We start from the raw sequence: 21,328 nt of genomic DNA, 5'->3' as shown, positions 1-21,328 counted from the left end.
CTGTTTTGAAATAGTCTGTACCTCAGCCTCAAAATTCAGTGTTTGTGCAACAAAGCACTGTATTAGAAGTGTATGTACTCACTCTGAGCATAATGTCAATTCATGTAATGCAGCACAGTGTTTGACTCAGGTGCCAGATGTTGTGTTGGTGTTTTACTTGTATGGTAGGCAGGAAACTTGGGAAGCTGCAGCACACCTTAATCTTGCTGCATTGCCTGCAGGTTTAAAGTAATTTTTACTCTGCAACAAGTGTTGTGCTGTAGAAATAATGACCCTGATACTTACTGTTTATAACAGATGGACCCAGTGTTACAGCTCTTAATAAACAGACAATGCCTGTAGAAAAAAAAAATTCCTTTGGCTCATACTATCCAAATGAGGGAATTGCTGTCCTTTGAGATATCAGGAATGACAATTACAGAAGTACTTGAAGAATCAAATTGGTTGGCAGTACAAATAGACAGGAAAAAAGGTTCTAGCTTTTGTGTTGCGTATAGTTTAATGAGATATTGGATGTTAATATTAAACCTGGGGAATATGCGAACTTCAGATGTCTGGATAATGGTTTTGTTATATAATGCTAACAAAATAAGTTTTGATTCACTTCTTTTTCCTTTAGTATCAAATGATCAATTCATAATTCTAACATAATCTAACTCCTGCAAGGTGGTGAAACCTATTCCTGGGAAAGGAGATGGATCGGAAATGAACAAACTCTCTCTAGAGCCCCAGTCTGAAGGACAAAGCACTGCTTCTTCACTTGCACAGAAAGGAAGACGTAGTCCTTCTCCTAGTAGCTCCTCTTCATCATCCTCTAGGACTGTTAAATCTGAATCACCAGGTGTTAGAAGAAAAAGGGTATCTCCAGTGCCTGTAAGTTGCAAGCTGTGATGTAATTTTTATTTTGGCTATACTGAGCAATCTCTTGCTTATAGAGGCAATTAATTTTCTCCCTGTGTAGAGCAAGATGCTGATACAAAGGGATTATGACAGGCTATCACTCGAGTGAGATATGCAGAGCATATCCCATGTTACATTTCTCAAATGTGGAATTTTATTCTCTACTCTTAGGTGCATGTTTTTGTTTTTTTTTTTTTTTTTAAATTCAGTCCTGCTTTTCATTTTTATTTCTAGGAAATAAATGAAGAAATATAGATAATGTAGTTGTGAAGAGGAGTATGTGCTCTTTGTTTGATTTGCTCAAAGAAGTGATAGTAGTTTGGGTTTTTTTCCAGTAGTTTTGCATGTCAGTTTTCCAGGCAGGTATATTCTGTTAGACATAGGATTGTTTACTGGCTTAAGATTCTGCAGAAGTGTTTTACTGGTGTGCTGTTTGTGATCCTCTATTCCATAATTGATCTTTGTGTACAGATGAGAGAAGGTTTGGTGATGTTCATTGTTAGAAGACTTAACTCTGTCATTACATCTGAGAAGATCTGGAATAGGACACTTTAGACAGTAGTAACTGGCTTCATTAAAGAAGATCAAGAGTATAAAGTTTGGAGCCATAATATCCAGTGGGTTTGCTTGTTATAAAAATGCTCATCCACAGTTAAGCTTCAGCTGACTTGTCTACAGCTTCACAATGCAATTAGGTTAAGAATAAGATCTAACTGCTTTTATTGTCTCATTTGCTCTGAAGATACTTCAAAAATTAATTAAAATACATCCTGCCGTTCCTCTGAATTTGAACTAGGGACAACTATCACAAGTTAGAGCACTGCAGCACAGCTCTTTCTGTCTTGACAAGAGAAACTGAAAGGTTAAAAAAAAACAAAAACAAAAACAAAACAAAAATCCACTGAACTGTCTAATTTAGCCTTTGAATTTTTACTGCATTGTTTTACTTTATTTTATATTAATGTTTCATATAAAACCTTTAAAGTTCAGGCTGTCTTTTACTTAACTGATGGACAGTGAGTCAATTATAACCTGCATCAAAACATAAAATTAAAAGCAGATCTAAATCAAAGCAGAAGATTTGAAATTGGACAGAGCCATTAATGCATCTCAATGTTAGAAATGTAAAGAATTTAGTTTAAGACAGTTTTAAGATAAGGTTTGGGCCATTGAATTTTTGATCATGGCGAAACAAAACAAAAAATACATCCTGAGCTGAAAGTTGCTTTAATTGTGCAAAGGAGAGGAAGCTGCATCCTTTTTCCTTTCCTCTGGAATTTCTTAAGCTTTTGTTCCTTGTTGACTGGATATTCTTTTTTTAAAACTGAAGTCATAGGATTTCTTCAATTCTGAAATATATTAGCATTATAACCTTATGTAATTTCCTGTATTGAGTCACAAGTCCATGATTATCTTCTCATTGAATTATACTTGCTAATTCAGTAGTAATGTGGTAAGACAACCAATGAACACTTGCAAATAGAAGGAATCTCTCTTCTGTCATAATGTCAGACAAAATTTCAGTTTTTCTTCCACCCTTGAGTTCTGGGCATGCAAGAAAAGTAATCCTTCTAAAATTATTTAGTCTAAGCAGGTAGTAGTATTTTCAGGTTTAGGGGACTGTCTTATTCTATCACTTTTGGAAAACAAAACCAAAACAACAGACAAAAAAAAAATAACCCACTAAAAAAAACTTACTGCCTTACTGTTGTCTTGGAAGTGCTTATGGTGGAACCACTTATGTAGTTTCAGAGTGGACGGATAACACCACCTCGACGAGCCCCATCTCCAGATGGCTTCTCTCCATACAGCCCTGAGGAAACAAATCGTCGTGTCAACAAAGTTATGCGAGCCAGGCTGTACCTGCTGCAGCAGATAGGACCCAACTCTTTCCTAATTGGAGGAGACAGCCCTGATAATAAATACAGAGTGTTTATTGGGCCTCAGGTAGAGAACCTTTTTGTGTTGTCTGTAGCATTTGTTAATTTATAGTTAATTTTGGAAGAATTCAAAAACAAATTAGATCAAGTTAATGGCCAATCCGTGACAGTGGTACTATAAAGTAATGTTTAAAAGTTGTAATCTGTTCTCATGTAATATAATGATGATCTTGTATGTTGTCAAATAGGTAGCAAGTGTATTAGTTTTGTCTAAAGTTTCTCTTTAAAAAAATAACCCACCACTCTAGTTTGGAAAAAGTAATTGCTATTATCTATTTCTCATTCTTAGAATTGTCTATGAATTATATATGTCTAGTATTTTGACTAAAATTTGACCACTTCATTTTCCTACTTTCTCACTCTGAAACACATTATTGTGTTCATGGGACATATATAAATGACAAGTACATTAGTTAATTCCTTTAGTGGTGTGGTAATTTCATTAATACCCATAGTGAGATCTTTTCCATAGACATTCATAGTACTAATGTGATCCTACATTTGGAACATCTAGGTTTTTGAGTAAACAGAAGCATCTCATTTAAGTTTGCTGTCCTGTTATGGGTATATGATGATTATATGCATAAATTCCTTCCTAGTATGAATTGTAGCAATAGCTTTAGTTGATTTTAAAAGAATGACAAAATGGGAAGTAAAGCCAGTTGAAAACTGGTGTAATAATTGTCTGTTTTTCCATATATTAATATATTTATTAATACTATTTTGGGAATTAACATTTTCTGTAAGGATATGTAAGAAGATATTTATGCTTATATAAGAAATATTTGCCATTAACAACTATTTTTTTTCTGGTTTGCAGGAGGGTAGCGTGTGTTCTATGAGGCACTTCAATGTGGAAAAATTATCTATGTCATTATCAATTCGGTAAAGCCTTAGCATATACTTTTCTTTGCAGACTTGTAGCTGTGGCCGTGGAACATTCTGTATTCACCTGCTGTTTGTTATGCTGCGCGTGTTCCAGCTTGAACCCTCAGACCCAATGCTCTGGAGGAAGACACTGAAGAACTTTGAGGTAATCAGCTTCTAATAGAACTAATGGCAGATCTTAAACATGCTCCAGATAAATGTTTTTAGAACATTATGTTAAAAATGCTGAAAACTTGTGCTTTTGAAAGCAATTAGAATGTATGTTTTTAATTATATCTTTAATTCTGTCTCAAGAGCTCTGCAAGTAGGAAAAAAATAGCTGCAAATAAAAGACATAACTAAAAGAAGAGAGCTGTAGTTTAGTGAGTGATTCTAGCAATGGATTTTTTATTCAAATTTGTCTATCTGTCTCACTGATGAGCTCTGAAAGGAAAAAGGATCTAAGGGTATTCAGAAGTAATTGTGTATATACTTAAACCTGTTACTTATTTTTAATAAGCAAGTACATTTTTATTGCAAAGTGCTCTGCATTATTGTGAAGGTGGATAGATATTTTTTTAGCAATAATTAAGCTTCAGTAATAGTAATAGTACTTTTAATTACAAGCTACACATATCATAAATACAAATGTTGCTATCTTTTTCTGATGTTAGGTTGAGAGTTTGTTCCAGAAATATCACAGTAGGCGTAGCTCGAGGATCAAAGCTCCATCTCGTAACACCATCCAGAAGTTTGTCTCACGCATGTCAAATTCTCATACATTGTCATCATCTAGTACTTCTACATCTAGCTCAGAAAACAGGTTAGTATTTTTCTAAAGGAATTAACAGCTTTGTTCTGTGGTTTTCTTCTAATTTTGGAGGCTTAGAATCGCCTACATTCCTATTCAAAACTACTTTCATTTCAAGCCATGTTAAGTCTCTGTATTTGCAAACAATCAAGTCAAGCATATGTTAGTCATCATGGTACCAAGTGGGCATATTTGCTTTTAACTGTTGTTTGGAAAATATTTAGTTGTGAAAAGAATTATTTTGACCCTTTTATGAATTTGGCAAACTTCTGAAATGTAAGTGCAAGTCTGAAGCATATATGAACTTTGGAAAACTATTTTGTATGCATTTATTCAAATACAGCACTTGTACAAATGTTGAGAAATGAACATGGGTTTTCCTTTTCTCTTGTCCTACTATGGAGAAATGCTTGTGCAGACAATATACTCAAATATTTTTGGTTCGATGCATTGTGTTTGTGTAAACATAAAAAAATAAGAAAGCATATATTCTTTAAAAAAACACTTCATGTGAAATGAGTGATTAAATTATTTTAAGGAAGCTATTTAAACTATCAAGATTTCTATAGTTTATACAATATATGCCTTATGTATAAATTGTAAGTGATATTTGTTTCTTTGTTTTGGGGTTTTGTTTGTTTTTTTGTTTTTTGGTTGTGTTTTTTTTTTTCCCCAACTTCTACTGCTGGAGTGCTTTTGTATGTTCTTTCCCTTGATTTTGAAAAGATATTGGTTAACTTCTTAAACAAGTAATTTGTGCATGCATTAGTTAGTGAGTGAACTAGACATCCTCTGGAGAGGTCAAACCCCAGAAGGCAACCTAAACTGAGGCTTTCTTTTGTATAAAGTGAAACCTGACATACAGAGTACCTTGATATGTTACTTTGTGATAATAACCATATAGTGAGATGAACATATTCAGATAGGTCTATAATTCTGATTTACAGATTCTGACCTTAGTTTCCCATCATCTTTTACTTATTTTTCCCAATTGTCAAATAAAGTTCATAAACAAAGCTGTTAAATACATAATCTATTCTGGAACTACTTATCTGGCAAGCCAGTTCCTTTAATGTAGATACCATGTATAGGAAAACATGGGGTTTTTTAATATAGTTGGCTTCACTGGAAGTCTACTGTGTTAGTTCTCTTTTTTTTTTGACAGGATGATTCTTTCAGTTATTTGCCAGTACACCTGATGATTACTTCTTTGCATTACTGGTTCAATGAGATAAGTTGCTATTTTGTGCAAGCCTAATCTTGCATATTATTAGTATAAGTACTGGAGAACACTGAACATCAGATTCATTTGAGAGAAATAATTTTCATTTACTAATTCTTCAAAAATAAGTTTTATTAATACTTGTGTTTTTATAGAAGCTGTGGAAATGAATCTTTACTGTAAGCTTGTTTTTGTGGATTTTTCGAGGACGAAAAGTAGTGTCAACCATTTACAAGTAAAAAGAAGTGAATATATGCATCTATGAACAATATAGATACTAATAGGTTTTATTTTTAAAATATCTTCCTGAACAAAGACAGGGTTCCTGCAAACATTTAGACACACAAATTTTGTTCTTAAATGTTTGCTATGAATAGCGAGATTTTTGCACATTTAAACAATATTACAGAAGATTAAAATTTGTGGGTTTCCCTACATGTTGCTTAAGATAATAACTTTATTTCTGGCAAAATCTCTGGTTGTATCCATTAAAAATTAAGGTGAGGGTAAATTAAATGGAAGTAACATGTAAAACAGGGAAAATGTTTGGGTGGTTGGTTTTTTTGTTAGATCCACATGTGACATGTAGGTACGTTAGTGTTCAGGCGAATCTGGTGCATCTGTTTGTTAGTGGCAGAAAACTGAGTGGCTGTTGTCTTCTGTTAATTCTTTGAGGTTTACATATGTTCATCAAATAGTAGTTACAGTTGACTGTAATGGGCTAAAGACTACCTTGTGACTCAATACTCTGAAATGAGTCTGATGGAAAAAATGTAGATAGCTTTCAAAATATAAAAATTTCTTAGTTTTTCAAGACCAAATTACAAATAAAAAAGTGAAGGTTGGTTTGTTTCAAGAAACCCTAGGGGAAAAAAAAAAATGTAAGTTTCCGAGGCTGGGCCTTTCAATCCCTAATTGGTATCTGACCTAGTTTGAAAAGATGTCATGCATTTTGTGACTTTCCCTTTCATTTCAACAAAGTGTTGTCTGTACTCAGTGCTTCTAAAAATATTGTTGCTTACTCATTCAGTCCAAGGTTCAAGAAAATTATTCATTAATAGTCTATAATTATTCAGAAGTGACTGTTCCAAAATGGAAGTTAAGCTTTTTTTCACTGTTTAAGCCTGTTTTGAATTCTGCTATACCACTTTTACAATCACAAATATCTATTTTTATAGTATGAAGGATGAAGAAGAACAAATGTGCCCCATTTGCTTGCTAGGCATGCTGGATGAAGAGAGCCTGACGGTGTGTGAAGATGGCTGCAGGAACAAGTTACACCACCACTGCATGTCAATATGTACGTTGTCATCCTTTGTCCGGTTAAGTTCTAGTGACTCTAAATATGCAAAAGTATTATAACTTAGCATGTTTTCATTTGTGTGTTTTAAAATAAAAAACCAGAAACCTGCTCTTAAGTCATGCCTGGTAGCTCTTTGTGAGAGTTGAGTGCTATGGATATGCCTTATTTTATCACGAATCAAGTTTGTAATTTGATGCTTTGAGAAAGAAGTTAACTGCAGGGCTGGAGGTTTGAGCATCTTTTACTTGAATGAAAAGATTGTCCAACTGTGACTTGTCATGTGGACACATGAAAGTCATCTACTATCAGCTAAGATTATACTGTAATTGTGGAGTATGCTTACATACTACATTAAATAAAATATATAAATAATTATACTTTGCTTTAACAAATGAAATTCCATGTCCTGTATTTTGATACTCTTGAAAAAGTATTGCTTATGTTTGAGGTTCAAAAGGAATTGCATTTCAGTTCATAACTTTTAATATTAATTGTAGTGCTACAACGAAGCATTTCTGCATGCAAAAAATGTTTAAGTGCCCATATTTATCAGGCTGTTGCAAATGGCTCAGTTCAGAAGCTTTTATCCTGAAACTGACATTCTTCGGTAAAATGCAGAAATAGTAATGCTATCTTCTGTTTTTATACATTGTAAGACTGAAGTATCTATTGTCCTGTTGCTCTGTTCCAGGGGCAGAAGAATGCAGAAGAAACAGAGAGCCACTTATTTGTCCTCTTTGCAGATCTAAATGGAGATCTCATGATTTCTACAGGTAATGAACGATTCAGTCTGCATATAACAAACCATCTGTTTCTGGATCCTTAGTTGATTGTTCCTAAATATGCTGATTTACTGCAGTGGATGTTTCATTTTTTAATCCCTTTTATTTGTTGTTAATCTGTAGTCACGAATTGCCAAGCCCTGTGGATTCTTCTGTTCTCCGTGTGGTTCAGCAACAAACTCAGCAACAATCTACTGCTGGATCACAGAGAAGAACCCAAGATAGCAATTTTAACCTTACTCACTATGGGGTCCAGCAGATCCCTTCTGCCTATAAAGATTTAGCTGAGCCATGGATTCAGGTAATTTTAGTTTGTAAAAGAAGCTTCAAATGTAAAAACTGATTTCAAAATTATTTGCTAGGTTTGTCAGATCAAGAATTCAAAAATTTATTCTCAATCTCATCAGCTTTATAGTTCATTATGGGAAATCATTGTATCAGAATAGAAGGCTTTCCAGCCTTGTTTTGACTGGGGTTTCAGTTTTGAACTTCATTTCAGGCCTCATATTAAAGGTCCATGTAATAAAACGTAGTATTCTTACCTCTAGTTTTGATTGTGCAAGTGTCACGTAAGTACAAAGTTGATCCTTACTGTTATCCAAGTTGTACTGCAGGAGCCAAACATACTAAATAACCTCTGGAGCCTAGAGGTGGGTTCAGTTGAGCAGGGCTCACACAATTAAAAGTGAGAGAACTTGTATTGCTTATATTTCTGCTGCTTTTTTTGCTTGGTGTAGCCAAGTCTTGATTTAAGAGTTGTTTACGTTGATGTCTAGAAACAAACTGCATGCTGAATAATTAAAATTCAGAGTGAATGAAGTCATCTGTACAGTCATCCTCCCACTTCTCTTAACAGTTTTTGGAGAACTGATGACTTACCACTTATGATATTTCATTTATACCATAGAATCTTTTTAAAACACTGTACCTTGTGACACATTTTTGTTATGAGACTTCTTAAGGTGATTTTTCACCAGAAATACTTATTTGCAATTTTTGTTGCTCTTCTTAGTTACTTAAATTTCAGTATTATTCAATTTGACTCCTGTAATGTACTTTTTCCTTGGCAGGTATTTGGAATGGAGTTGGTTGGCTGCTTGTTTTCTCGAAACTGGAATATACGAGAGATGGCACTGAGACGTCTTTCCCATGATGTTAGTGGTGCCCTGTTACTGGCAAATGGTGAAAGCACTGGAAATTCTGGAAGTAGCAATGGAAACAACACAAGTGCTGGAGCTCTGGGAGCAGCTAGTGGGTCAGCTCAGACCAGTATCTCAGGAGATGTGGTGGTGGAATCCTGCTGCAGTGTGCTCTCTATGGTCTGTGCTGACCCTGTCTACAAAGTGTATGTTGCTGCTTTAGTAAGTAGCTCATTTACTTGTTGTATTCTAGCAATTTTGAAGTTATTTCATTTTTGAAGGGGAGAGAAAGGGAGGAGATATATTAGGTCGGGAATCCTAGTTATTTTGTCGAACACCACGAACTTACTTTGAAACCATTATCTGAAAGTGGGATGTACAAAATCCTCAACAAAAGGGAAATGGCATGGCTCCACTGGCCAAGTACAAGGAAATGCTTGCTACACCGCTAAGTATTAACAGTACTTGTATGACTAGGTTCTTTCAAATCTCAGAGAATATATGACTAATTCTAACAGTGAATATGTAGTAAGCTATTTATCCCTTCGAACATTTCACTGATATTATAAACGCAATTTATATAAAACTATTTGCAACCATTTAAAAAAATAAAATTGTGGCTAATCTGATTTCATATGTATTGCTTTTTTCCTTTCTCTTAGAAAACTTTAAGAGCCATGCTGGTATATACCCCCTGTCATACTTTGGCAGAGAGGACTAAACTACAGCGACTTCTCAAGCCAGTTGTAGAGACAATATTAGTTAAATGTGCAGATGCCAACAGGTATGGTGTTTTATGGAGTTCAGATTCATTTTGGATTGTTACTGAAATGCCTTGAAGCTTCATTTGTTACTATTTATGTGGATCTAGAAGACTGTTTATAGTTGGTGGTGAAAGAAAATGTGTGGATCATAAGTATAAATATATCATGTTTTTGTTAAGGTCTAATTGCCACCAACAAATTTCTGTTTTGAAAGACATAGGTTTTGAAGGCACCTCATTGTGTTTTTCCAGCACTCACAGATCTTAAATGATACTTTGATTTCAAAAGGCCTTTTTTCCTCCTTAATATAAAGGAACATGTTAGGTACAGTCAGCCATCCCCTCCACCTCAGTTGATATTGCTTGGATATAATTCTCATGACTCATTTTTAAACAATCAGCAAGTACTGATCAAGTATGTTTCCTGTTGTACATCTGTGTCATGAAGTGTTAACACTTCTACCTTTTATTTCACAGTGTAGTGTTAGGAGATAGCTATTCTGAGTGAATGGCCTTGGCATTTCTGGCTTAAGTAGGCCTTATCTTCCTGTCCTGAGCTACCCCCTCTGTTCTACCAGACTAACCATTTCTGCACCTCTACAGTAAACTGTATGCAGAAGTCTACCAGCTTGATTTATGTCTCTAAGAAGCATTTCTTCTGAAACTGCAGCTAGAGGTGCCCTGGCAATAGTGTAGCAATAGTATAGCTAATGTTGAGGGAATAAATGAGGCAGAACTGTTCCTTGTGTTACTGGATTCCTGGACTTAGCCTGTTGTTGCAAGATGACATTGTCTTTGGGTTTATTTATTAGTGATAGACACAACATTTCTGGAAGTATCCTCGTAAAAAAAAAAAAACAAACCCACAACTATTGTTAGCCTACAGGTAGAGGATTATAGAAACATATTGGAATAAAGTAATGTGAAAGCATTTTCCATGTGCAATTTCAAATGAATGACTATTTAAATATAATGATTAGAACGTTTTCTTTCTTCAAAGCATCTGCTAAGAGTAATTTTTTTGTTCTAATTTCTTATAGTCGAACAAGCCAACTTTCTGTTTCAACATTATTGGAGATGTGTAAAGGCCAAGCGGGCGAGCTGGCAGTTGGGAGAGAAATACTTAAATCTGGTAATAATAGGTCTTTGTGTGTAATTGAATTATAATTGCAAGCAAATATACTGGAGTGTTTTAAATATAAAAAAGGATTTATCTGATACCAACATGACGAAGAGAGCAATATTTCTCTTTGCTTTTTGGGAGGAGGGTAATTTGGGCACACAATATGTATTTCTGAATGATACAGTTCCGATCTGTATTTAGATCAGAATTTAGAGTGTGAACATATCTAACACTTATTTTGTCGACCTTTTTTATAGGCTCCATTGGTATTGGTGGTGTTGAATACGTCTTAAATTGTATTCTCGGAACCCAAATTGAATCTAGCAACTGGCAAGCACTACTGGGGCGACTTTGTCTAATAGACAGACTTCTGTTGGAATTTCCTGGTGACTTTTATCCCCACATTGTCTGTGGAGATGTTTTACAGTCTGATACTGTAGCAGACAGGTACTTGATTTGCACTGACTATTATTCTTGATAGCTGAATGCATAACTGGTTAATTTCTTAAAAAAAATAGTTGTTGTAATTCATGGAAACAAAGAGTATATATTTATATGCAAAAGTGCACTTACTTTACAGAATAAATGGTTACCTTTTTAAAAAAACTTTTGACCTGTGAGTCAAATTTGAGAACCAGTGCAGCAATAAGTCTCTATTGCAGAAGTGACAGCTAAATACATTATCTTGAAATGGCTTTCTTGGAACTAGTTAACTAGTGTTAAAGAGTATATAAAACACTTCTTTTCCTTTTTTTTAGGTATAAGAAACTTCTCTCCCTCTTAACTTTCGCCTTGCAGTCAATTGATAATTCACACTCAATGGTTGGTAAGCTATCACGGAGAGTATTTTTGAGTGCGGCAAGAATGGTGGCAAGAGTGCCCCATGTTTTTCTAAAGCTGTTAGAAATGTTGAGTGTGACGAGCTCATCTCATTATGCAAGGATGCGTCGACGTCTGATGGCAATAGCAGATGAAATGGAAATTGCAGAAGCCATCCAGCTAGGCATGGAAGAAATGCACTCTGGGGAATGTCGACATGAAGACTTTTTACAGTTACCTGTACCAGATAACTCTCCAGAAGCCACAGAAAGTAATACTCCTAACAATACTGTCCAGTTATCAGGGAAAAGTGGGAAGGGTTTAAGTGATAAAAAACTGAGTGCCAGTCCAGAGGACATTTCTGAGATGCTGGCTGGCCTTGCTGTGGGACTTCCTGTTTCATCAGTAACCACTGAGCAACCAAAGCCAGCCATTCAAACAAAAGGAAAACCCCACAGTCAGTATTTGAACTCTTCTCCCTCATCCAGTCATTCCCAGTCACTATTCCCAGCACTTCTGTCTCCTTCGAACCCATCTGTACCAGCTGGCACTGTAACAGATGTCTTGAAACTCAGACCTCAGGGATTTGTTCCCTGCAAAGTGCCCTCACCTTCTCCTCAAACACAGCGGAAGCTTTCTCTTCAGTTTCAGAGGAATTGTTCTGAAAATAAAGAACCAGATAAACTTTCTCCAGTTTTTACCCAAGCCAGGCCATTGCCATCCAGTCACATACACAGGCCAAAGCCATCACGACCCACCCCAAGTGATGTGAACAAGCAGGGAGAAACCTCAAAAAACAGTATGACACTTGACCTGAATGATATTTCACAGTGCGATGGCAATAGCGGTAGTAGTAGCAGCGCAGTTATACCAAGTGAAGAGACGGTGTTCACACCTGTAGATGACAAATGCCGATTGGATGTTAATGCAGAGCTCAATTCCAGTATTGAGGACCTACTAGAGGCGTCCATGCCAACAAGTGACGGCACAGTTACATTCAAGTCTGAAGTTGCAGTTCTTTCTCCTGAGCGGGCAGAAAATGATGATACTTACAAAGATGATGTAAATCATAATCAAAAATGCAAGGAAAAGATGGAAGCTGAAGAGGAGGAAGCTTTAGCTATTGCTATGGCAATGTCAGCATCTCAAGATGCCCTGCCAATAATTCCCCAACTACAGGTCGAAAATGGTGAAGATATCATAATCATTCAACAAGATGTAAGTATACATATGGGAATTTAGTATAAGTGAAAGTTGAGGTTCACTGAGTTTATAAAGCAGTGCTGTTGTATTTCCAAAGTTAGGACAGTTCCCTATCCTCAGAGTTGGAGTATAAAGAGTCTGCCAGTTGAGAGTGCTAATACAATACTTCCATGGTTAATAACAGTTTAGAGAAGGTATTTGGAAGAGAAACACCATGTAATGTACAAGCCTTTAAAATGGCAAAGGAGGAAGTGGAGAAGTGGGGAAACCAGGAATGAGAACAAAGTTTCTAATTAAGGAGGAGTAGAACTGTACTGATTCTTAATGCTGATTTACTTTGCAGGCAATTGAGCAAAACCCAACTAGTTTCTGAAAAATAAGGCAGAGTTGAAAGAGATCATGTTGTCAGTTCTTGAGCGAGAAAATGTGAGATACTTTAGAAGTCAGAAAAAATATATTTGCAAATAGACAAAAGCACAAGAAAAAGTAATAGAAAAAGGAGTATTTTATTTGTGATCCTTTGCATGAGATAACAACATGTGAAACATAAAATTGGAGAAATACATTAAGTATAAAACAACATGATTTTGCTTGTTTTTACTGTAGGTGCTAACTAAAACCTTGACTAGACATGAGAACAAGAATAGCAAAAGAGTCTTGCTCGTATTCATGTCCTTAAATCTTGCCTTTCACCTTTGGGGGGTAACATAGAGGAGACTCTCTGTTTTTACATGCAGCAGGATTATGTGGATTTACAGAATACACTGGTGTTCTGGTCTCAGCTGAAGCATCTATAATGTGCAGTACAAAGAACTGTAAGGGAGAGGAGAGACATAAAAGCTTGGGTATTTCATAACCTTCCAGAATGTCTATGTCTTATATGCATGCTAGTAAACATGGAATTGGTTTGAAATTTAATTTGCAGACACCAGAAACTCTGCCTGGACATACCAAAGCAAAACACCATTACAGAGAAGATGCAGAATGGCTTAAAGGTCAGCAGATTGGTCTTGGAGCTTTCTCTTCCTGTTACCAAGCTCAAGATGTAGGAACAGGGACTTTAATGGCTGTAAAACAGGTAAATACCTCAGATACTTTCTTGAATAGATTGTGTTTGTTCTTCAATATTTCTTTGGAATATTAAATATAAAAGCTCTCTGCTTTCACAGACTTCCTGTGTTCCATGCTTCCTCTGCTCCCTGTAAAGTGTTCTCACATAATACATAATACCATGCACATAAAGACTTTTTAACATATTTACAATTCTTTCTCTTATTCTTAAAATTAGAAAAAAACAAAAAACAAACCCACAACAAAAAACCCACCAAAACACTGTACTTTTTTTATGTGACCATTTACTGTCATAGTTCTCCAAATGCAATTTTACTTCTATCAAGTTCATAAATCAGTGACAGGGTTAGGAATGGAGCCCAGATCTCTTGATTCTGAATTGATGCAATCTTTGCAGAGTACCTATTAAAAGTAGTTTCCTTGTACTTGCAAGCTTTTTTTCCCTAAAACAGTTTAAGCAGAGGAAATACGGTTTGATGCTTGTTTCCTCTGATCAACAGCCAACTTAGAGGCAAGTATTTTTAATACTTAAATTAATAGGTACAGAAGCATGACTGAGAAGTGGCCTAAACACACATGCTTCACCCAAGATTTTTGGAGGTTCTAGATGTGAGTAAATCTTTCACCCTTAAGGTGCCATAGGTCTGAATCAGTGTTGCCAACACAGAAAGAATCTCAGTCCTAATATTTTTTCATTAATTATAGAATTAACTTATACCTATGGAATCAAGCAAGTTCAAAACATTTAATCAGGGAAGGAATATCTGTCATTAGCTATTCCTTCTTTAAAACTCTCTTGCTTGTGAAAGATTAGGACTGTCCATGTAGTCCTTGAGGCTACTCCTGAAGAGATGATGATGATGATGATTCTGATGCCTAGGGGAAATTCTCTGCACCATGCCATTATTTCAGATTTAGTGTGGATCAGAGATAGGGTTGGCTCCTGTTCCATTACAGGACTTCTGCTTTTTCCACCCCTCCCTTTGAATATCTGGGATAAGAGATTTAGTTATGAAACAAATAGTATGATTAGATTGGTAAAAGTCTTACAAATAACAACACTGTCAGAATCCTGTTTCAGGCATTATCTTCTTCAACATCTGGAAAAAAAAAATTCCTAGTTTGAGTAGAGTGAAGAGGGAAGTTTCCCCACTCCATACTTGGAGAGATTTTTTTGTTAGTGTTTTCCCATAAGATCACTCTTAATTTTCTCTGATTGTCTCACATGAAGATATGTTCTCAGCTGAAAGGGCTTGAGGTAAAAGAATGCTTGCTATATTTCCACATGGTGAAATGGGATGAAAACCCTTGTTCTTGTTAGTATACTGAAGGGGAGCTATAGGACTTGTAACTATGTAAGGTTAATCTGAATACCATATTTCAAAACAGGTGACATATGTCAGGAACACATCATCTGAGCAAGAAGAGGTAGTTGAAGCACTCAGAGAAGAAATAAGGATGATGAGTCATCTGAACCATCCTAACATTATTCGAATGTTGGGTGCTACATGTGAGAAGAGCAACTATAACCTCTTTATTGAATGGATGGCAGGTAAACAAGTACTATGCCAGAGAAAATGGAAGTATAAGTTAACTCTTGAACTATGTAGTTTCATGCTGTATTTTGTGTCACTTCAGTTTGCAAATTCTTATTTTCATAGCTGTTGGTAACCAGTATAAAGGTCTACTTACAGAACAGTTCAAGTGATCATAGGAGTATCCTTACTGGTACATACTTTTTTTAATTTGGTGAGCTCTGAACAAAAATTCTACTACTTTTTCCCCAGTTTCTGAATCTAAATAAGGGTTTGGAAACTGAGAGACAGTTACTTCAGTTGGAAATACATCGAACTGTTACAAGTTCAGTGCATCTGTGTGACTTAAGTTATTTTTAATAATAACTTTGCTATCCTCTTTTTAAAAAGTATCTTTATTAATTTTATGAATGGGATTACATGTGGTTGCCATCCTACTACCAAGACTAGATTTGGTGTTCTATACATCTTTCTTTCTTATACAAGAAAGCATTGTACTTCAAGTCATGTTCTTTGGCAGAAACCACTTAGCAATACCAGAGTGCTAACAAACAGAGCCCAAGTAAGTGTTATTATAAGCTATAGTACAGAAAAATATTTTCTCAAAACTAAAGGTGTTTAACTTTTTTAAAGTATTTTTTTTCTGAAGTAGTATTATTTAGAGAATAAAATGTCAGGATTTGTCTTTACCTTCTTCAAGCCCAAGTTATATTAGAATACTTTCAGAGTCGCAGTGGAAATCCAAAATCATGAGGATCTATGTACCAGTTTTGGAAAACAGAGTAAGATGCTGCTTTTCCCTATTTGTGTACTTGCTTCTATATATTGGTACTTAGATGGTACCAAAACTAAATTACAGTCCTCAGAGCGAATGCTTACCAGAGGCTGTGTCTATCTGTTGTCCCAAAGAAACCTAGTGTTCTGCTGCTTAAATGTTAAGACAAAACATGCATAAGTATGTGTAGATTTTTTTCAGGAACAGTACTTTGTACACTAGGGGACTTGTACATTCTTCTAAGGAAGTATAAAATTATTAGGAAGCATGGAGACTTACGCCTTTAATGTGTATACTTCCAGGTAGAGAGTAATTAAGTAACTGAGTATATTATGTTTTGCCTATGAAATTTTTTAATGTTGGTGTGGGGAGAAATCTAGTTATAAATTAGAAATAACAATACAGAGTTCCAATGCAGTTCCTCATTCTACTAATACAAAGCAAAAATGTTGATAAAATTATTTTTTTTAATCTCCTAGGGGGTTCAGTTGCTCATTTGTTAAGTAAATATGGAGCCTTCAAAGAATCAGTTATTATTAATTACACGGAACAACTGTTACGTGGCCTTTCTTACCTCCATGAAAATCAGATAATCCACAGAGATGTTAAAGGTGAGAATTGTTTAGAAAGTCTCTTTAAAAGGAGTATTCAGAAAGCAGTGTCTATTTTGGCTTGACACCTATTCTTATCTCAGATGCCATTTCAAGAGTCATATTTCTGTTGTTTTTTTCTGATTATTCTTAATAACCTTTAGTTCCTGAAACTAATCAGAATGTTCATAGCATACTTGGGGATATTTGCTACCTGTGACGATAGTTTAGAAAAATTGGTTTTCTCAATTTGTTTAAATAAAATATGAAGTTGCCATATAGCTTTAAAGATCTCTAGTTAAATTAATGTAAATGTTTATACCGAAATCATAGTAAAATCTCTGAAAAAGCCAAGATAAAGAGGTCAGGTTTATAATGTTAAGGAATATTGTTTTCTTCCTTCATTGTAATTGAACCTAAATACAGTTGTACTATGTTTGAGCAAAATGTGGATGTTATTGGGAAATACTAGTCTTACTAAACTTTTCCCTTTAATGTCACCATCCCTTTAATGTCACCATAGCTATCCATGAACTGGAGAGATATCCAGATAAGTAGCAATAGCAATGGCAAATATTTGTCTTTGATATTTCTTCTTAAAATAGGAAAACTTTCAATTGTTCTGTAATTCTCTTCCAGACATCTTAAAGTTGCTTAAGGATGAAATAAGTTTAGATTTCCCAGGGAGCTGCAGGCACTGAAAACCTCCAGGCTTTTAGGTCACCACTTTCTGTATTCCATTTCCAGACGTTGTTCCAGAATTCTGTGTTTGCCTTACTTTGAAAGTTTGATTGCTTCCCTAAATCTCTTAGACAGCCTCCAGCTGTGTGCAGTGTGATTCAGGCATAATGTGACATTATTAGACTTTGTCCTTGATTTCTAGATTTTCTTGATATTGGGGTTGGGGGACAGCAACCTATTCATAGTTTTGAAGTGGAGGAAGGAAGAATGTCTGTTCATCCTTTTGCCTTTAATAGAAAGCCAACTAGCAGTATTTTTATTATGCTGTTGACAGGTGCCAATTTGCTAATTGACAGCACAGGTCATAGATTAAGAATTGCTGATTTTGGAGCTGCAGCCAGGTTGGCATCAAAAGGAACTGGTGCTGGGGAGTTTCAGGGACAGTTGTTGGGAACTATTGCATTTATGGCACCGGAGGTAAGAAACCAGTTTTGGAAGTTACTTCAAAAAGTTTGTTTGAACTCTTTAAGATAATTCATACAGCCAAATAACAGAAAATTGCTGCAAATGCTTCAAATGCCTTTTCAATACACTTGTCCTGAAGAATAGAAATGACTGCATCATGGTGATAATTAGATTTCTTTCTCACTATTGAAGTTGTTTTAAGTAGTTTATCTATCGTAAGTGTTGTTACTAAAGCCCAAATGGCCATTTGGTCAAAAGCTAACTATTACAAAGTATTCTGCTTTGTTCTTTCATCAGGAATTTTATTTACTAGCTCTCTACAGCTGTATTAATCTTATCGCATTTACACCACTGATCACTCTCTTAACCTGAAGTATCAATCAGAATGCCCTTGGCTGATGTTTTTTTTTCATCTAAATTACTTAGAGTTATGATACTTTGAAGTGGATAATCTGAGCTTTGGTCTGTTTGCCTGTTCAGGTTCTGAGAGGACAGCAATATGGTAGGAGCTGTGATGTGTGGAGCGTTGGCTGTGTTGTTATAGAAATGGCTTGTGCTAAACCTCCATGGAATGCAGAGAAACACTCCAATCATCTTGCTCTGATATTTAAGGTGAGGTATTTTGATTCTACCAATATGCTATAAAAGATGGTGACTAATTTCATATGCAGCAATGTGAATTTTAGAAAAGTATACAAGTAGTAGAGGTTGTTGCAATAGCTCTTCTCTATATTGGAGCTGCTTCTACAAAATCAATACTGATACCAGCATAATCATACTTGATTGTTAAAAAAAATAGAGCTACCAACACAATAACATGCAGAAAAAATCTGAGATATAAATACATAGTGTAACAGGCTGAAAAAAAAAATGATAATAGAGTTTATCTTGACTCTATGCAGAAGATTGGGATTTGAATTCTTTCTTAAAATTGTGTAAAATATGGAAGCAAAAGAACATACCATAAGACTTTTGTGTGTGTATTTATGTATTTCGTAGTGGGTAATGTCTTTTGGTAGAAACCTGGTGTTCGACATTGAGATTTTGCTGAAAGATATCGGCCATTATGCCATGCTATATGTGAACATTGCCCCTCCCTTTTCTAGGTCATCTGTTTTGGCATTCATGTGTCTTACTGAAATCAGTTAGGTATATTTAATTCTAAAAGTGCAGTTGAACTGTAGGTGTGAATTAAGAAAATAGTGCCCCAGGTGGAGAAAGTGATTATTAGTGTCTTCACTAGCATGTTGAAAAAGTGTTTCCACAAAACAGAACTAGCACAACAGTATTCAAATATAGAATCATAGAATAGTTTGGGTTGGAAGGGACCTTCAAAGCTCATCTAGTTCAACGCCCCTGCCGTAAGAAGGGGCATCTTCAACTAGATCAGGTTGCTCAGAGCTCCATCCAGCCTGGCCCTGAATGTCTTCAGGGATGGGGCATCTACCACCTCTCTGGGCAACCGGTTCCAGTACTTAACCACCTTCATTGTAAAAAAAATTCTTCATCATATCTAGCCTGAATCTCCCCTCTTTAATTTAAAACATTCATCCATTGTCTTATCATAACAGGCCCTGCTAAAAAGTGTGTCCCCATCTTTCTCATAGACTCCTTTTAAGTACTGAAAAACTGCAGTAGGGTCTCCCTGACCTTAGGTTCTAATGTTCTAATTATATTCTAATTAAGTACAAATCATTTGCGATAAGAGATATGATTGTCTTGGTTCTGTGTCTGTGTGAATCTGGTGCTATTACCCTAGTGTTCTCAAGCCTCTTGCTTGATTTGGGTTAGAGATGATAAAATTAACTTGGTTGAGAGTGATCTGTGTCTGAGGAAGATTGCTCTTTGGGGTGATTACAGAAATACAGTACAGACAATGCAAGAGAGCATACCCAGCTCGACGTACCATAATGTAATGTCATTTAGCTTAATGTATCTCCATGTTGACTTACGCCAGTTAACAGTGATGGCAAGTACTACTGTAAAGAATACCTGTATGTGTGACATAAGAGCTTGTCTTACAGCCTGCTCCCCAGATGGTCACTGCAGAATCTTGCTGTGAGAATAAAATTTAGAGAAAAGTACAAGGAGAGGGGCAGGCTGTAAAAGGCGATAGAACCTATGTTATTCGGTAAAGAGGCATAAGGGCAACTTAAGACCCATTTTATAAAATTGAAGCAGTGATGTAATCATCAACTGCAGTAGGAAAGAACACTAAATGGAGAAAAGCTCATAAATATAACTCATGAGCTGAAAATGATGGGTTTATGTCAGATTTTTCAGGTAAGAGAGGGGGCTTAAAAATCACTGACTTTTAAAACATTATTTTCTGTTTGTTTAGATCGCTAGTGCAACTACTGCTCCATCAATCCCTACACATCTGTCTCCTGGCCTGAAAGATGTGACTCTTCGGTGTTTGGAACTTCAACCTCAGGACAGGCCCCCATCAAGGGAGCTGCTGAAACACCCAGTCTTCCGTACTACATGGTAGCTACTTACATGTAAGGCTGATATACTGAAGATGATGCTACTGAATACACGGTAACTGTTTTGCGGTGCAGTTAAGCACAGCACGTTGTATTATTCTGCTGGCCTTAATGACAGATACATCAAGGACTTAAGGCCAATGGAGAACCCTACCTAAGTATGTGATTTACAAATCGAGATCTTTACCTAAGCTCAGTATGCAACATTTCACAACTTGTGCAGAAATTTGTAAACTGTGCCTTTTCAAACAGCTGTCTTTATGTGAACACAAAAGCATTTTTCCTTAATCTGCATGATTATTTAGCAGATAAGTGATTTTTGTTTTATTTGGAGCACTTTTTCAGCAATATTAGCAGCTGAGAGGCTCAGGATCTGTTTTAATATAGCAATCACTGTTCCATTTCACATGTAAATGTAAGCAGAGGGTTCTGCAATTAGTCAGTTTTCAGCACTGGTTAAAAGGAAGTTCTGTATCTGTCCCTTTTAATCATACAAAGTTCTCTAAGTAACAAATCCAAATGTTGACGGATACTTTACAAAAGCATTTTGCCTTCCTTAAAGCAAGAGCAAGCATTTGTGGTTCCCTGCCCATTTGCTGCTGGCTGTGTAATTTCTTTTGAAATTAAAGTTTGTTTTCATTGTATTTTCAACTTTCAGGGAAAAAAAAATGGGGATATTTTTAAATAGTCTTTAGAAAAAGATGCAAACTGTGTCATGGAACATCTTGCTGACACAATAGTTTTTAAAACAGATTTTCTGGAGATCTGTAATAAATGCCACCTTCAACAAAGCAGTGTTGAAGGCTCTGATAGTATAGGTTATTATATTGTATTATTATATTATAAAACAGAA

General features: G+C 35.6%; 1 protein-coding gene across 1 annotated transcript in view; it reads left to right on the top strand.

The window, feature by feature from the left end:
- Window positions 1-20,480, top strand: part of MAP3K1 (mitogen-activated protein kinase kinase kinase 1) — a gene marked incomplete at its 3' end in the record, with an annotated part of 60,421 nt that extends 39,941 nt beyond the window's left edge. The window contains exons 3-20 of the mRNA XM_080362980.1: window positions 667-873; window positions 2,647-2,847; window positions 3,757-3,873; window positions 4,382-4,530; window positions 6,919-7,040; window positions 7,735-7,816; window positions 7,949-8,126; window positions 8,896-9,186; window positions 9,627-9,748; window positions 10,768-10,859; window positions 11,108-11,297; window positions 11,609-12,887; window positions 13,798-13,950; window positions 15,333-15,495; window positions 16,733-16,864; window positions 17,859-18,001; window positions 18,470-18,601; window positions 20,331-20,480. Coding sequence (XP_080219106.1) covers window positions 667-873; window positions 2,647-2,847; window positions 3,757-3,873; window positions 4,382-4,530; window positions 6,919-7,040; window positions 7,735-7,816; window positions 7,949-8,126; window positions 8,896-9,186; window positions 9,627-9,748; window positions 10,768-10,859; window positions 11,108-11,297; window positions 11,609-12,887; window positions 13,798-13,950; window positions 15,333-15,495; window positions 16,733-16,864; window positions 17,859-18,001; window positions 18,470-18,601; window positions 20,331-20,480 — 3,903 coding nt within the window. The remainder of the gene's footprint in view (window positions 1-666; window positions 874-2,646; window positions 2,848-3,756; window positions 3,874-4,381; window positions 4,531-6,918; window positions 7,041-7,734; window positions 7,817-7,948; window positions 8,127-8,895; window positions 9,187-9,626; window positions 9,749-10,767; window positions 10,860-11,107; window positions 11,298-11,608; window positions 12,888-13,797; window positions 13,951-15,332; window positions 15,496-16,732; window positions 16,865-17,858; window positions 18,002-18,469; window positions 18,602-20,330) is intronic.
- Between the last annotated feature and the right edge of the window lie 848 nt (window positions 20,481-21,328).

This window comes from Nesoenas mayeri (assembly GCF_963082525.1).
Source record: "Nesoenas mayeri genome assembly, chromosome: Z".
In the NCBI taxonomy this organism is placed as follows: domain Eukaryota; kingdom Metazoa; phylum Chordata; class Aves; order Columbiformes; family Columbidae; genus Nesoenas; species Nesoenas mayeri.
The sequence above is the reverse complement of the archived record's forward strand: the minus strand, read 5'-3'. Positions and strand labels throughout refer to the sequence as shown.